The 16,849-nt window shown below is 47.4% G+C and overlaps 6 protein-coding genes across 6 annotated transcripts; 3 read left to right on the top strand and 3 right to left on the bottom strand.

The window, feature by feature from the left end:
* The first annotated feature begins 1,389 nt into the window (after window positions 1–1,389).
* Window positions 1,390–3,735, top strand: CCR75_006832 (uncharacterized protein). Its single transcript, XM_067964899.1, has 6 exons — window positions 1,390–1,416; window positions 1,514–1,600; window positions 1,667–1,792; window positions 1,853–2,000; window positions 2,074–2,803; window positions 2,868–3,735. The coding sequence occupies exons 2-5, from the start codon at window positions 1,523–1,525 to the stop codon at window positions 2,739–2,741; spliced, it is 1,020 nt and encodes a 339-aa protein (XP_067814534.1). The 5' UTR covers window positions 1,390–1,416; window positions 1,514–1,522; the 3' UTR covers window positions 2,742–2,803; window positions 2,868–3,735.
* A 281-nt stretch (window positions 3,736–4,016) lies between these two features.
* On the bottom strand, window positions 4,017–9,431 carry CCR75_006830 (uncharacterized protein; the record flags this gene model as incomplete). Its single annotated transcript, XM_067964897.1, has 2 exons — window positions 4,017–8,539; window positions 8,595–9,431. 2 exons carry the CDS (start codon window positions 9,429–9,431, stop codon window positions 7,325–7,327), a joined length of 2,052 nt encoding a protein of 683 aa, XP_067814532.1. The 3' UTR covers window positions 4,017–7,324.
* CCR75_006831 (uncharacterized protein) lies at window positions 4,052–7,168 on the top strand (the record flags this gene model as incomplete). Its single annotated transcript, XM_067964898.1, has 1 exon — window positions 4,052–7,168. One exon carries the CDS (start codon window positions 4,052–4,054, stop codon window positions 7,166–7,168), a length of 3,117 nt encoding a protein of 1,038 aa, XP_067814533.1.
* Window positions 9,432–9,568: 137 nt separating the features above from the next.
* CCR75_006828 (uncharacterized protein) lies at window positions 9,569–10,430 on the bottom strand (the record flags this gene model as incomplete). Its single annotated transcript, XM_067964895.1, has 2 exons — window positions 9,569–9,968; window positions 10,024–10,430. 2 exons carry the CDS (start codon window positions 10,428–10,430, stop codon window positions 9,569–9,571), a joined length of 807 nt encoding a protein of 268 aa, XP_067814601.1.
* Window positions 10,431–10,521: 91 nt separating this feature from the next.
* On the top strand, window positions 10,522–11,283 carry CCR75_006829 (uncharacterized protein; the record flags this gene model as incomplete). The annotated part of the gene is made up of 2 exons (XM_067964896.1): window positions 10,522–10,737; window positions 10,807–11,283. 2 exons carry the CDS (start codon window positions 10,522–10,524, stop codon window positions 11,281–11,283), a joined length of 693 nt encoding a protein of 230 aa, XP_067814425.1.
* A 4,901-nt stretch (window positions 11,284–16,184) lies between these two features.
* On the bottom strand, window positions 16,185–16,406 carry CCR75_006827 (uncharacterized protein; the record flags this gene model as incomplete). Its single annotated transcript, XM_067964894.1, has 1 exon — window positions 16,185–16,406. The coding sequence occupies one exon, from the start codon at window positions 16,404–16,406 to the stop codon at window positions 16,185–16,187; it is 222 nt and encodes a 73-aa protein (XP_067814760.1).
* Between the last annotated feature and the right edge of the window lie 443 nt (window positions 16,407–16,849).

A 16,849-nucleotide genomic window follows, 5' to 3' on the forward strand; every position in this document is an offset into this window, starting at 1 on the left:
CCGTAATCAACGTGTGTTCATGGACTGGGTTATTTGTAATACAACTCGCTAAGAGTCGTATGTGCTGGGCATATGCGTGCACATCACGCTTGCCTTGCTTAAGTTTCAGAAGCTCTGAACGAGCTTTGAACACAGCCCTTGGTGGTTCAAACGTCTGTTTGAGTCGGGTTTTAAAAACCTCTAGCGACCCAAAGACGTAAGGGTCGCGCAACTTAAGGCCCAATGCCCAAGTTTTGGCACGACCTGCCAGATTTGATTGAGCGAATGCGATTTGCATTTGCTCGTCGATGATGTGACGTGCTCTTATGGCATCGTTTAATTCGACAAACCATCTCAAGAGGGAGTCTTCTTCGACTCCCCTTTACTTTGAGATGTCAATCTTTAAGGTTTCGGGACGACGCGTTTGCGTCATCCCAGGTACAGGGGTCTGTACCTGTTGTAACCTCAACAGTTCCGCCTGTTGAGAGCCTTGCTGATTCAGCAAGGCTACTTTTTCCTTCATCTCGTCAAGTTCATGTTGTATGAACTCAACGATAGTTGAATGGAGGGCATCTTTGTCTAAGTTGGACAGCAGTGCCAGGATTGCATCGTTTCCTACGGTTGAACTCATTCGTTCAACCGCACTCCTTTCTATGTCACTTGGAAAGGAGTAGCTTGCAGGGTAAACGTGATGCGTATTCCCACTATCATCTAACATGTCCATGTTAGATGTGGGAAATGTGGTCCTTGGACGGACTACAAAGTGCTACCAGGTGTAACGGGGCACTATGACTTGCACTTTTTGAGTACAAGTCCACTTCACACTGCTTCAGTTGCGAGTGGTGCCAAACGTCATTTCACGTACACTAGTACGTGCAGAGGAAGACTTCTCTTAAGGCAAATAGCTTTAAAAAGGTAAAATGAAAACTGTATTAGACATAATTAAGTGTCTCTTGTTCTATCTTTGTAAATGCTAACTAAATTATAATCTAATACTAAACATGTAAATGAATTCTTATCTCTATCTTATCTGTAACTCTCTCTTTGATTCCTCCTACAGCTGATTAGTCTGCGGAATAAATAGGTATAATGGTCTATACCTATTTATGGATAAGAATTCTGAATATTACTATATAAAGTAATATCCTGCAAATATTATCCACATCTTAGATAATATATTAATTAACAACCTTTAAGTGTTAATTCCATGTAACGATACACCCCGTTACAATGCTCAACTAAATATTTTATAAAACTGAGAGTTCGATTCTTTTTCTTAAGATAATTAAAAAAACGAAAGTAATTCATGGTATAACAGTAACAAACAGTACCGAGTGTAATCGCAGAATGAGTAGTTTAGAAGTGGGCGGCAGCTACAAGGATCCCGCGCGCGCCATTTTCGTGCAGCGCGATCTGAATCATTTTTTAGGCTCACCTGTACGTGACAAAAGTACCTCTGCTCGTCGCTAGCCTCCTTGTACATATTGATTGTTTATGCTGACATTCAAAACTTTAATTCTCACGCTTCCAAAAGGCCCAGCAAATGATCCTGGTGTTTGTGAGACACTTGAACGAAAGCGTTAAAGGCAAAAAGATTTCCAGTGATTATGAATACTCACCGGTAAATTATTGTCAGAGCCCGTAATACGAAAAAGCTGCAAGAACTCAAACTTTTGTTTCTTGATAGAACGTTCAAAAGTCTGTCGAACTACTTGACGAAATAAATTCATGGATTGACGAGATTCCACCTATTCAGCAGCCTATGCGCTTTGGCAACAAGGCCTTCCGTACATTTTTTGACCGAGTAGCTGAGGTGTGAGATAGACAGGAAGAGTGCAGCAAATCAGCTGATAATTTTATGCCTTTGTGACAGAAAACGCCTGCAATGCAAGAAAATATGCTACCTAGCGCTTTGCGTGGCTCTATAATTGAATTAATGGCGTATTTTGGCGACTCGTTTGGCAACCGTGTCCGAATTGACTACGGCACGGGCCATGAAACCAGCTTCATTGTGTGGATGTGTACGTGCTGTCCACGGAAACCTTTTAGTATTGACAAAGACGACATCCTTATTCGTTTCTAATTGATCGCCAGTCTGTCTGCACAAGCTGGGTTACTTTACAGAATCCGACTTCTCTGCACTGGTGCTTCGAGTGTTTACGACTTACCTAGCTTTGATGCGTCGTCTGCAAAGGCTTTACACGTTGGAACCAGCAGGGTCGCATGGTGTTTGGGGCTTAGATGATTACCACTGCCTTCCGTTTTACTTTGGGTCAGCGCAGCTGATCGGACACCATGAGATTGTCCCCGAGAGCGTGCATGACGACGATATCTTACTGGCGAACCACACGGAGTATTTGTATCTGGATGCTATCAAGTTTATTAAAGAGGTGAAGGCAGGATCGCCCTTTGCAGAGACGTCGCCTATGTTAAACGATATCAGCGCCCTGCCATCATGGACGAAGACAAATGGAGGTATGCTAAAACTTTATGAAGGTGAAGTGCTTAAAAAATTGCCCGTCATCCAGCACCTTCGCTTTGGTTCACTCCTACCGTGCACGTGGAACCCAAGTCACATACCAGGCGACAGTTTGGCGCATGTTCCAGTGACTACGCACCCTAGAACGAGTGTTGGGGCACCTAACATACATTTAGACAGTGCGCCGGCCAAAGTACCGAGAGATGCTGTAGAGACGGTCTTGGACACGAAGGATGATTCTTCAACAGCCTTGCAGCATACGAAAAAGACGCAAGAAGAGTGATTGATAGCTCACGTGGTAGAATAAAGTGCACTGGGGCTACCTGCCAGAGTCTTGACAATCGAGTGGGTGCCAACGCGAGGTAAAAAAAGTGGATTTTTATTCTTACGACTCTTTTCTGCACTGTAGCACTTTATAGTAAGGCATTAGTGGTGCAGGTCAGTGATTTTTAAGATTCTCGTGAAACAAGCTTAATTCAGCTTAAGGAACTCGATTGCTTCGCTTCTCAAGTTAAGCTTTGATCTGCTTGCTACATGTTTATGACAATCTTTTTATACTAATCAATCAAGAGCAACGGAACAGGCGACTGCGTAACGAACAGATATAAAAAAACGGCACATTCTATAAATGCGGAAGTTATACCACAAAGATAGACAAGTTCACATCGTCGGCATTAAGGAGGTACCAGACTTTACAAGCAAGAGTGGTCATCTTGTCCCGTTAAACGACATGGCAAACGGAAAGAAATAATACCTCAGCACAACCACTCTGATATTTCATAATTTGCTCCTGTGTTCAATTTGCCGTATTATGAAACGCCTTCTCTTATTCTGAATCCGAAATGACCGACGCCTTCACGGGCACGATAATTATCGTTGTTTCTTGTAGTGGGTAAATTTTCTTGGTAAGGAGCTCGGGCTCACAGAAATTCAGCAAGTTATAGACGAGAGAAAAGCGTCTGCGCTAGTAAAAGTTGAACATATTTAATGCAAACGTAGAGGCTCCAGTCAAGATTGCATCGGCTTCACAAAGTGGTATGTATCGAATTCCAACAATAAACTCGCCGATGTAACGCTAGCAACTTACCTCCTTGGGGTTACAGTGCGCTGGTGACGCTTTATTCGCTGAGACTCTTGCCGCTTATAAGAAGGTGCGACCCGTGGCATATTCCATATGGTTTTGGTCGCATTATATCTCCATATGCAATGCGTAAGATCCTCGGAATAATGAAAACAATTTGATATTGTGTGGCGACGGTGTGAACTAGCTGTCAGACGCGTGAACAATAAATTTGAGGTTTCGTAATAAAAACAATATCAGCTTTCGTGACGTCGATTTAGTTTAATGAAATTAGGCAATCGTGGTCGAGAGGATTGTTTGGGTCTAATTACAGAAGTGAACTGGCTTCCATTGCGCTGAGGCGCCCTTTCCCAGCCTTAATGGTCTGACAGCTGACTGGCCAGCAGCAACTGATGGGATTTTTATCCTCTTGACTGGAGGCGGCGCTTTAACTCATTTTGGATTTCTCTCAGCCAAGCTCAAGCACTCGAGCGCCACTTCTACCTCGTTTAGTTGCCCTTAAATAATACACTATGGCCCCATACGCTCCAACCGACGGCATTAGCAAACTCGCTATCGACCAGAGCAAGCACTTTACCGATGCGCTTACGGAAGCTCTTAAAAGCCCAGCTGGCCAGCAAAAGGTTGCTGCGGAGAAGGTGTCGGAACTAATAATTGGCGATGTGAATTTGAGCTTCGGCGTTGTCTCACATGAGCTTCGCAAGGCCTTGACGGGCGACGATGCCGACGCTAAGATTGTGGCTTCCCATGTCATGGACGATCTCATGCAAAAAAACGCTGAGCGCGTAGAAGCTTACCTAGTTCCTCTGCTATCGCTTTTTCTGGATTTGCTAGCAGACAAGAAGCCAGCGGTTCGCCCTGTTGCAGAGGAAGCAGCCTTAACTATCATCAGCTCGGCTAATAAGAACTCGACGATTCGTATCCTGCCGATTCTTTTCAACGGTTTAGATCGCACCAAGAAGTGGCAAACCAAGAAAGGGTCGCTTGAACTTATTGCGGAGCTGTCCAAGATCGCACCCTACCAGGTTGGACGCTGTCTCCCTGATATCATTCCGCAAGTCACGGATTGTATGTGGGACACACGCAAAGAGGTAAAGGTTGCCGCCCGAGAGACCATGACCAAGGTATGTAATGTGGTGGGAAACATGGACATTGAGCCTTTTATTCCCGCGTTGGTGAGCTGCCTAGCGAATCCTACGGAAGTATCTGAGTGTACTCACAAGCTTGCCTCTACTACGTTCGTGAAGACTGTTGAGGCTCCTGCCCTCGCTATAATGGAGCCTTTACTCAAGCGTGCGCTTGCTGAAGGCAAGACGGCAGTTAAACGTCAGGCCGCTGTGATTATTGACAATATGTGTAAGCTTATGGATGATCCGGCAGAAGCACAGCTTTTCATTCCGAAACTTTTGCCTGGGCTGAAAAAGGTTATCGAGACCCAGGCCGACCCTGAGTGCCGCGAGGTTGCCACGCGAGCTCATGAGACTTTGTTTGTCGCTGGTGGATCCATGGAGGTATCTGAGGACGAATTAAAGGTTGACTACGCGAATATTCACAATGTAGTTGTCGAGTCGATTGCTGCGAACCCAGCTGCAGTGAAGGCTCAAATTGACACTTTTACGGTCGACTACGTAACGGGCATTTGTTTCTTTTTGGTGGTGGCCCGCAACTTTAACAAGGCTGTTTTTGAGAAGGAAATCACTGCCTATTTTAAGGCATTCATAAAGCCGGAGGAAATTAAACCTCTTGCCCACGAGATTCGAGAGCGTTGTTTTAAGGAGAACAAGTCGATCTTTATTGAAGACGTTGACTGTGATGAGGGTATTCCTGACCTTTGTAACTGTGAATTCTCGCTCGCTTATGGTGGTATGATTCTATTAAATAACGCTCGTCTTCGTCTTAAGCGTGGCCACCGATATGGTCTTTGCGGTCCTAATGGTTGTGGAAAGTCAACTTTAATGCGTGCTATTTCAAATGGTCAGCTGGAAGGCTTTCCCAGTCGTGATGAACTAAAGACTGTATTTGTTGAGCACAATTTGCAAGCGTCTGAGGCTGAGCTATCTGTAGTGGATTTCATTTTAGTGGATGAAGACTTGAAGAACACTCCTCGAAAAGAGGTCCGAGATACTCTTGCTGGTGTTGGTTTTACCGCTGAGATGCAGGCTCAAGGTGTGGGTACGCTATCTGGTGGTTGGAAGATGAAACTCGAGTTGGCCCGTGCTATGCTGCAAAAAGCTGACATTTTGTTACTTGATGAACCTACCAACCACTTGGATGTAAAGAACGTTGCTTGGTTGGAACAGTACTTGACGAGCCTAACCAACGTAACTTCCATCATGGTATCGCACGACTCGGGCTTCCTTGACACTGTGTGCACTAACATTATTCACTATGAAACTCGGAAGCTGAAGATTTACAAGGGCAATTTGTCCAAGTTTGTGGAGCAAAAGCCTGAGGCCAAAGCATACTATGAGCTTGAGTCTGACAATGTGAAGTTTGTGTTTCCCGAACCTGGTTTCCTGGCTGATATTAAGAACAAGGGCAAACCGATTATTCGTCTTACCAACTGCTCATACCAGTATCGGGGGACGACCAAGCCGTCGATTAATAACATTTCGGTCACCTGTGCCCTGTCAAGCCGAATTGCCGTGCTAGGCCCCAATGGTGCTGGTAAGTCGACTTTGATCAAGATGTTGACGGGTGAGGTGGAGCCAACTGGTGGTCAAGTTTGGAAACATCCTTCCATGCGATTCGCTTACGTAGCTCAGCATGCCTTCCACCATATTGAGTCGCATTTAGACGAGACCGCAAATCAATACATTCAATGGCGATTCCAATCAGGCGAGGACAAGGAGCTTTTAGCAAAAGAGACGCGCAAGCTGAGCAATGAGGAGAAAGAGCATTACAAAAAGCCAGTCAATTGGGAAGGTGAGAAGCGCGTTCTTGAAGAGATTATCTGTCGCCGTAAATTTAAAAAGAGCTTTGAGTACGAGCTGAAGTGGGAGAAGTGTCCTGTTGATGAGAATGCGTGGGTACCTCGTGAAAAGTGTGAGAAGTGGGGTTGGGACAAGTTGCTTCAGATCGCTGATGACCGCGAAGCTGCTCGCGCAAACCTGCAAGCTCGCCCGCCTACAGCCATTGCTGTACAGAAGCACCTCGATTGCTTCGGCCTTGGTGCTGAGTTTGGTACGCACTCGCGCATGCGTGGTCTGTCTGGAGGCCAAAAGGTGAAAGTTGTGCTGGCAGCTGCTATGTGGCTCAACCCACACATTTTAGTGCTTGATGAGCCGACGAACTACCTTGACCGCGACTCACTTGGTGCTCTTGCTTCTGCCATCAAAGAGTTTAATGGCGGTGTAGTCATGATCACCCACCACAATGAGTTCTCCTCCGCCTTGACGCAGGAAACTTGGAACGTCGAGAATGGTCGTCTCTTGATTGAAGGTCAACAGGTTGAAGACAAGACTAAAATCGAGCAGAAGGATGCGGAGGAAATTACGGATGCCTTTGGCAATGTTTCCAAGATGAAAATTAAGCGCACACTTACCCGCAAGGAAAAGAAAGCCAAAGAAAAAGCTCGTAAGGAGGCCGAGGCTCGCGGTGATTTTTTTAGCGACTCTGACGAGGAATAAGTGTCTTGTGCTTCACCCCTTTTGATACCTTAATTGATCAGAAGTTTCATTACGTGGTAAATGAGTGAATTAGAAGGCGATATACCTACCAACTTGCATAACTGGATAGAACTTTATTAGTTATTAATAGATTTCAAGCATCGTTGCTGTCACATTTTAAAAATAGGTGTCTAAGGTACTCCCATCATTTGACCCTCTTTTTCTATTTACTAGCGGCCTGTTCACACACACATCCACATGCGCATTGACCTCCAAATTGTTCCGAGTGTTTAGCAGCTTACCGCAGATAGGACATGGCGTTGTTGTTTTTTTTATTCTTTTTGTAGAATACTCAAAAAATTGCGAGACGGCAATGCCCTTGCTGCCACATCCATCAGTCAAAGATGTTGACGGCATCTTTGTACCAACGCACGCGTCAATGTGTTGGTTGACTTTTATATTGTTCAGTGTATTCAATGGCCTTCCACAAATTGGACATGGTCTAATGACGACCTTACGCGCCTTCATTGATTTGAAGCAAGGAGCAAGAGGACGATAGATACCATCCACATTCGTATCCGCTGAATGCAACACAGACGATGGTTTCATCAAATTTCTTTCCAATTGTAGCAATGGATCTGAGTCTGGCGCATGTTTGTCGCTGCACCTGATATTCTCGCGATCGTTGAGCTCAGCAAGTTTATCGGGTAGAGCGGTAGCCGAATCAGATACATGCTCGGCAAATTTCTTAATGACGATTTGCCGCTTTTTGCTTGCGGGAGCTAGAGAGAAAGTAGTCGGCGAAGTCGTGCTTTGAAAGCGCGAGACCAGTGTAGCTGCACGAACGCCCATAAGACGCAGCGAAAGAGGCAGTTCTCGGCGTAGGAGCTCAACAGCGATCGAGTAAAGATCGTCTGCAGTGTATATTGCAGTCGCTAGTGACATTGACCTGGAATAGCGAGCAAAATCAGTACCCTTGTATACAAATGTCACGTGTTTAGCAGCCTTATTTGCTTTTTCAAGGTCTTCAGCAAGAAGCATGCAAATGTCGAGACACTTGGCCTCGAGTTTTATTGGATCATTCAGCGCTCCAAATGTGCGTTCACGGCTGAAACTTTTGCGCTCTAATTTTTCGCGACGAACTTGTATCCCCAGCGATATTTGCAGCAACCAAGACGCGGTCTTGTCCGAAAAAAGATAACAGAGCTTGCCCCGCTGAGCGAATAAGTCTGCTCCAGTGTGTATATCAAGTGCTTCGTTCAACGTCTTTTCCATAACTTTGCCAACGCCACCAATTTTGCGCACAGAAAGTTTACGAATAAAATTTATGACGCTGTCACGTGTAAATGGCAGCAAAAATTGTCCATTAGGCTTGTTCATGTCCGAGCAAATCTAAAAAATTATTTTTTAGTTGGGGGGTGAGCAGTGACAAAATAAGTAGTACTACCTTGGCGAGCATAGCATTCACTGCGATTCCAGCACTGGCAGTCAACTGAGTGCAGTCAAAAATTTTCTGACGCAGTTCCTTTATCACTGCGCCAGCAATCGCTGCTCTGCCCGTGGCCGTAGAAATCCATCGCTCCTCGGGCTCCTGAACCTTTGATGTGTCTGGCGCAATTAACACATACTTTTGCCAATTATTGGCCACATAGTCTGTGAGATCGAGGCACGCTTCATCAAGACTAAAAGACTCAAAGTCTGGGTCGTACTCTTCAAATAAAGCACGGATATGAGCAGCCACAGCTTTGTACTTTTCCATGTTGACGGGTACAAAATGTAGCTTTGGACACAATTCTTTGCCAATAAAGCCCGGCATGGCAGCACGTATGCCATATTTCCTCGCAGCATAGTTTGCTGTACTTATCATGCCAAGGCCGCCAACTGCAAGCGGTACGTCGCGCAGCTTAGGATCGTCCCGCATCTCGACGGCGGCGTAGAACATGTCCATGTCCACAACGCAAATTATACGCGTAAGGTCTCGCAACGACTCTAGTTTTACCACTCGAGCATCAGCTTCATGCTCTAAACGATGCAGCTGCCCATTCGACAAGCAAGCGAGTTGCTTACGCATACGAGCCACGCGGTACTCCACCTTCGCATTGTCGCGAAGAGACTTTTGATAGTAAAGCGAGTCCTTAGACATCTTGTGCACGATCTCCCGTACGTGCTGCTTGTCCACGCCTTTCATTCCGGCCTTTTCCGCCGTGAAAACGAACATAGACGAGATAGAAGCGGCATCAGCTGAGCGTTGCTCGTCCTTCATTGATGACTTCAAGGATGACATCAGTAAGTAAAGTTTGCGTCCGCAGATGATTGGTGGACTGCTTTACAAATTTATGGCGCCATGGCGGCATTTGTTATTAAAGTTAGCGCCAATACGAATAGCTCACATACAGAAATATACACTAGGTGATTATTAAATCAAACTCCTGCAAGGTCTAACGCCTCGAGTGAGCGAGTAAAGGGCAAATCTTGCAGCACCTCCCCGAGAATATTTTCTACCTCTTCACTACTTTCAACAACCTCTCCAATGCGATTGCGACTGGCCTCCTCAAATTGCCGCAAGATGGCCTCGGTTTTGTCGACTTCTGTTTCCCATTTGAGATTAGGCGCACCGTTATTCGAATGCCCTCCAGCATCCAGTGTATTGGCGGTGGTAAGCTCCAAATCGAGTTGGCGTACAATCAACGTCGGATGCTTCGTAATCCGAAGTCCATTCCACAACCACTTTGGGGCATCCCATGTCACACTGATCTCCTCTGAAAACGTGGCCAGGTATTCAGACTCGTCTTTTTCAATTCCATGGTCTCGCGTGAATCTACTACAATTACTGAGTCAAACATGCAATATGTAAGAACCATGATGCAAATTTGCACCTGCAGAACTCCGAGACAGTGGCAAGCTTGGTCCAGTTCTGAAGCTTGCGAAGGATCATGACTATGGTACCCGTAACATTAGCTCCGTCCAGGCAATGAATGTATAACGGTAGATTTTTCTTTTGAATGAGAAGATTCAAGATCTGCGCTGCCGTGGCGGGTAATACAGTCACATTGTCAGACGTGAACTTTTCAGCGTAGAAGTGAATCAGTGTAATCTTTTCGTTTGCGCAAAAGTCCGCCAAGTCGCTTGTAGGTGGCTCCGGGATTACAGAAACCACAGTATTCAGCCCAAGACGGCGCAAGAATCGAAAATTCTTAAGCGTTGGGTATGCCCCGCGGTATAAACCCTGCTGCATCGTGCTGAAGCGGAAGGGAGGGATCAGGGCTGGCGCTGTTGCATTCATTGTAATTGGTACTTTTATTAATTGAAATTAAATTGGTACACTGTTCCATTTAAATACCAAGACGCGGTGTCAACTGCAAGGAAAAGCAACCATGTTTGTGATGATCAATGCTACCGACAACCCATGGATGGTTGCGCTGCTTCTCTTCGTGCAAGTTGTTATGCCGTTGCTGCAGAGCAATGCTGCAGAAAATGAGGGTGCATCGCTCGCGCTGAATGTGGCTCTGCTCTTTTTGCTAGGACTTTCGCTTATGACCTTCTGGAAGGCTGCACGCTTCTGTCGTGTGTTACAGCAGCTCCGCGGACTGGTACGCACTAAAAATTTGGAGCTCTGTCCATTGCGATGCGAAAAATTTACGCCTGTGTTCAAATCATAGCACCCCGAAATGAGCTGGATGGCCTGTTTCCGCGAAGCCTACACGCAGGTTTCGGCGGAGGCACACCGTGGAACTAACTTTAACCGTACAGCCCATAATGAGTCACGCTCTGAGACTTTCAACCGTACTCTTCGAACCATACAAGTGATGCCAACGGAGCAATTTAAGACACCAGAGGAGCTGAAGGAAGCTAGCATTTCTGAACTTAAGCAGCGGCTAGAGCGTCGTAATGTGGACTTTGCTGGGTGCGTAGAGCGCCTAGATCTCGTTGAGCTGCTAATAAAGTTCAGGGGAGGCCCAGCCAATAATGACACGTGCTGTATCTGCTGTGAAGAGTACGAGACAGGCGACGTGCTGCGTCTACTTCGCAAGTGCAAGCATGAATTTCATTTGGAGTGTTTGGATAAGTGGGCCTTTACCTCCGTCAACTCGCAGCGCGCGCCGTTCTGCCCACTTTGCAACCAAGGCTTGGATTAAATATTGCTTGACTTTAGTTTAATTTTAATGCAAGTCATTGTGCAGATGTCTAAAAAAAACTTTATTTTTATGAAATGGCTAATTTTAAAAGTCGACCGGCGAACATTTCAACACAGCATCGCCGCAAATTACTTGCTGCAAGTATCTACTTTTCATGATATTACATTGACCCACAACGATTATAAAGGTTGTGGAAGCTCCTCCTTGGGTCTACTTCTACATCTTATGGACGATGTATTGGGGCAGCTCATTACATAGTTTATATTACCTACAACAGCAAATATAAAGAAGAATGAAGAGTCGATACAGCCATACATAATATCGTAGCGGTAACGTGACGGTTCTGCTTATCGGATGAATTGAGTATTAAATTAACCCCGCCAATCGCTGCTAGACGCGCGAATGGCCGGTGGCAATGAGTCACTCACTATACCTGATTTATATTAATCTTTCAAAGTTGAAAACTTACAAAAAGGTGTCAGTACGTAGAATGTAACGGGGTGTTCCTGTAACGGGCTAGAGTTGCCCTAGTGTTACACAGTCCCCATTTAGTACATTTGGTACTTAAGGGGATGGTCAATTACTAAATAATAGTAATTAGACTCGGGTGTGGTGCACATTTGTGACCAACCCTTGTGGATGTGATGCACATGGGTGCATTCACATTAGGAGGGATGACGCCCAGCGTCATCCATGATGACGGCTAGCGTCATCAGTTACGCGAGGTATCTATAAAGATACGCTCGCAATACATATTAAATGATATCTATAGAGATATCATTTTAATTGGTAAAAATAGGTATTTGTATTTAATTCTATTAAATATAAATCAGTCTGAAATTTACTACCTACTTGGTAAGTGCGCACGAGGAGACGGATTACCGCTCCCGTGACGTCACTTCACCAGAGTTCTTAGTGTGTTGGGTGAGGTCGCTTGCGCGCCCACCACAACTACCTCACTGCACGCAAGAGAAGCAGGTGCAAACCGCTTCCTCGCTGTGCTAGGGTGTGTGCTAAGTAGAGCGTGGCCGCATTACGACGTGCCCGCCTACACTTGGTAGCACTTGAAATCCTTCCCACGACCCGCATCTCTGCGTGTGTACGTGAGGATGAGCCTCAACATTGATTGGGCTCATTTTCCCCACCTCTCCGAACATCATCGGGAGGTGGCAGGGCTAATGGCGCAGGGACTTGGTGAACAAGCCCTGGCCAGGCTCCTGGGTAGTCCTCCTGAGCAACATGTTGCTCAGTTGGAGCAGTTTGAGGCATTTGTGCTCGGACAGCGGAGGGCCGCGTCCGAGGCACAGAGCCATGCTGCGGCGGAGTCCGTCACTCAGACTCAGGATGAGCTGAGGCATGAGCAGGCTCGGAGCGAGGCTCTCAACAGGACTGTTGAGATGCTCTCTGCCCGGCCGCATCAGCCGAGGCCCATTCGGATGGACCCGCCCAAGTTCGATGGAACTGCGGCGCACACGATTGTCCACTGGCTTTTAGCCGTGGAGCAATGTGGTGTCGCCCAGCTCATCGAGGACGACAGCCGGATGGTGTCGTACGCTATGTCGCATCTGCGCGGTAAGGCCTCAGAGTGGGCTTACTCGGCGCTTATGGCGGACAGAAAAGCGTTCCCCTCATGGGCGATCTTTAAGGATAAGATTCGCGCCATGTACCAGCCGCCGAACAACGAAGTGTTGCTTCAGGCGCGCTTCTTTGGGGCGCGACAGGCGAAGCGATCTCTGCAAGAGTATGTGCAAGAGATGCGCTCGCTGTCCGCATCCATAACCGTAGGTCCGATTCCGGAGCACATTAAGGTGCCCACGTTTATGAACGGACTACGGCATGGCCCATCGCGACAGGCCCTTTTCAGAAAGGTGCCGTCGACGATGGAAGAGGCAATCCAAATTGCCTTAGTTGAGGAGCAATCCTACAACAGTGCCTCGGCGACAGCTTGGTATAAGCCGTCGGCCGAGAGGACAGATGCCACTCCTATGGAGTTGGGCAATGCAGACGTGGTCTGTTTTAAATGCGGCAAGCGCGGCCATATGATGGCTCGCTGCTATGCCAGGGTCCCTGCTGGGGCAAAAATGCCCAGCAAGAGGACTCCCTTCCCAAAGGGCGATGGCAAGAACCAGCGTGCGAGACGCATGAGTTCTGCNGAACAAATGGGTAGCATAGTCCCTGAGGTCTCGAAATTTCGGACCTCAACCCTGCTGGTCTATAGCGCTCATGTAAGAGGCTATGACCAGGTGATGACCCTCCTAGTGGATTCGGGTGCATCACAAAATTTTGTGAAACTCGCGGCTCTAAGAAAGAGACCGGCGATGTTTGAGTCGCTTTGCCAGGATGGCAAGCGAGAAGAGGCGACCGTTCGTTTAGCGAACGGCGCGCTCGTTAAGTCTGAGGGAGTTCAGGTAGAACTCGCCTTCAGCTTTAGTGACTTCTCTTGTAAAGAGAAGTTCACAGTGCTAGGAATGGAGAGTCCGTATGACCTCATCCTAGGCATGCCATGGTTGGCAAAGTACCAACCATGGATAGACTGGCGTACACGCACAGTTGCGAACTCTACGCAGGACACCGGAAAGGATGTGCTCCTGCGAGAGGCCTATGCAACTGATGTCGTGTCGAACACAGTTGAGGGTGCGTTGACGGGATGTCAAACGTCACCAATTCCTACCCAGCTCGTGGAGACTGAGGTAGTGAATAGGACGATGACAAGTAGTCATGCGTCCGAATGTCCTGCACAGAGCCGAGAGCCTGTGGCAGTAGACGGCGAGCTGACAAGAAGTCATGCGTCGCATAAATCGGCACAGTGCCAAGAGCCTGGTGCGGTTGGAAGGGGGGCGTTAGCCAGGAGTGCAACGGCACCCGCTTCCCAGAAAAAAGGTTATGATAACTCGAAGAACGAGTACCCGACAGATTAGGACGATCAAAGACACGTCTAGACGAGTGACCTTTGGATCAGTCTCTAAAAAAGAGGACGGGCCTTCGAACGAAGCGTTCGAGACCATCAAAGACGAAATTGCGGAGGCATCCTCAGTTGAGGTGCTCCGGCAAGTCTATAAATCTGCCGAGGAGATAGTAATCTCCCGGAGATGTCGTGGGATCTGTTCCTTGTCGAATTAAAGGAAGGAAAGATCCACGAAATAGTCACACCAGTTCCAGAAGAAAACTTGGTGGACTGCTGCTCGTCGTCCACAATGGACGAGAGCGTCCTAGAAACGGACAAACGATTCGCTGCTCAAGGCTGGGACGCCTTGAGAGACAGACCGTTCTTTGAGGTTCTGTAGAAACATCGCGATGTGTTCCCAGAAGAAGTGCCGAGCCGCCTAACAGCAGATAAGGGAATCGGTCACGAAATAGACCGCGAAACGTTTACCAAGTATTGTGTGACCAGGCAATGACCGTCGCCGAAAAAACAAGTCGATTATATCGATGAGTTCTTCGAGAAGCGAGCCAAGGCGGGACATGTGCGTGAGAGCAAATCGCCTCACTGCAGCCCGACCTTTTGTGTGCTTAAAGCCACAGGGGGATGGCACGTGGTTCATGCTTACAATAAGCTGAATACGGCGACCATACTATCGCAAACACCAATCCCGCGGAAAATGTCTTGTTGAACTCCATGGGAAGTCAACTATCTTTTCGCGTTGGATTTGAAGGATGGCTACTATCGCTACTCAAGAGAGCCCGATGTAGCCATAACGGCAGTAAGCACCCAAAGCGGTATGCTTTGGGAGTGGCTTGTGATGCCCCAAGGGGTTTTTAACCCACCAGCGACATTCAACCGAGTGGTGGCTCAGGGCCCAAAAGTCCATCTAAGAAGTCCACACACCTACCAAAATGGTATGCGGAACTATTTAGCGCGCGGAGGTCTCGTTCGTCAATTCCGTTAACGAACGAGACCTCCGCGTGCTAAATAGTTCCGCTTACCATTTTTGGTAGGTGTGTGGACCTTTAGATGGACTTTTGGGCTCATAACCTGTTAATTTACGTTAACACTATGAGCTTGAAGATGGGCTTACGGTCGAGATTGCAAACCGGAAAGTAAGTTTTATTTTGAGTTTAACTTTATCCTACCGTTAACTTTATCCTACCGTTAATTATTTCCTATCGTTTGCTGCGCCCCCTTTCCCACATATGTGGACTACCATAAAATGGGCGACGTCACTGTCTGGCGGTACAGTGCTGGTGAACCCCAAACACCAGTTCCCGAAGGTTTTACTTTTTGTCGTTACCGGGTATCGAACCGGTGACCAGTGGGTCGCACCGCCATGCCTTACCCGACTGAGCCACAACACACGATATTTTCCACAATCAACTTCTCCGTATTATTCTTGTCATTCGATCCCGTATACACGCATATGCATAAAGTGCAACACTTTCGATGAATACATCAATCTTCAATTCTTTTTATAATTTAATCATCTAAGTATCAACTCTTTCGAGTCAGGTCTCAATTTATTCTTACAGGTACCTTAAAGTCAAATATTTTTACCTATACATTGCAAAAAATTGATATGATTCATCGGAATCAAGGCTTACAACACCCGCCGGACCATGTTCTTCTGCGCCTCTGTCAATTGAGTGGGGAATTGCACGTCAAACTCCACCACTAAGTTTACCTCGCTGAGAAGGTTGTTTTTGTTGCGGCATACCCTCCCCGGCAATCACCAGCTGCGTACCGGGAGCGATGACACCTCCAAGAGGAATGGGTACATCTCTGCCGTCCAGAGATTTTATAGTTAGTGTGCCAGGCGCGCAGTACATCAAAGGCGCGGAAATGAAGACCGACGTCGTGTGTGACGTATGCGCAACGTCCAAACAAGTGCTACCATTCGACCACCGAGGTGTTGCCCCCGCGCGAGTTGCAAAACTCCATCCCGCTTTGGTCCACCGCGGCGCCTTCCTTAAGTACGGAAACCTATGGCAACCACAACCCGGTATTGCATCCGCTTTTGCACCACAATACGTCGCTTCTTCGACCGAACGAAGACGAATTGGTCCTGGATGCCCAAATGCTGCGGGAAGTGCTGCAAGAAATGCCGTCGAGTCACGTGTCGCACCGAACGCCACTCATGCCCGGGCTGCAACTCCTTTTTGCCTCGCCGTGGCCCTCGAGTGACCTTCATTCGGCCAATCCACCATCATTCTACCACCCAACCCTATCAATGGCATCCTCGCCCGTGATGCTTCTCCCAATGAGCCAATCAGTAGCATCCGCAAATGGACACGACTTGCCTTCCCCGTCGCAAAATTTTGCCCCACCCCCCGTGATGCGTCAGCACCGTGCCAACGCGCCCCATTACTTTGACGATATATTCGTGCAAAGTAGGGCCGAGGGTGGGCTGCGAAATACAGTCGCACAAGCGTTATTTAGACGCTGGGTTGCAGACTTTGAAGGACGCCCAATTGCACGTCAACTTGCAAAAGTGCGTCGTAGGGGTGCCTGAGATACCTGTGCTGGGTTGCATCGTAGGTACACATGGTGTACGAGCAGACCCAGACAAGGTAAAATCAGTAAAGGAATGGCCAATCCCACGGCATGTGAAGGATTTGCGCCAATTCCTAGGGC

This window comes from Bremia lactucae (genome assembly GCF_004359215.1).
Source record: "Bremia lactucae strain SF5 chromosome Unknown BlacSF5_NotPlaced_200_SHOA01000120.1_2678225bp, whole genome shotgun sequence".
Lineage (NCBI taxonomy): Eukaryota > Oomycota > Peronosporomycetes > Peronosporales > Peronosporaceae > Bremia > Bremia lactucae.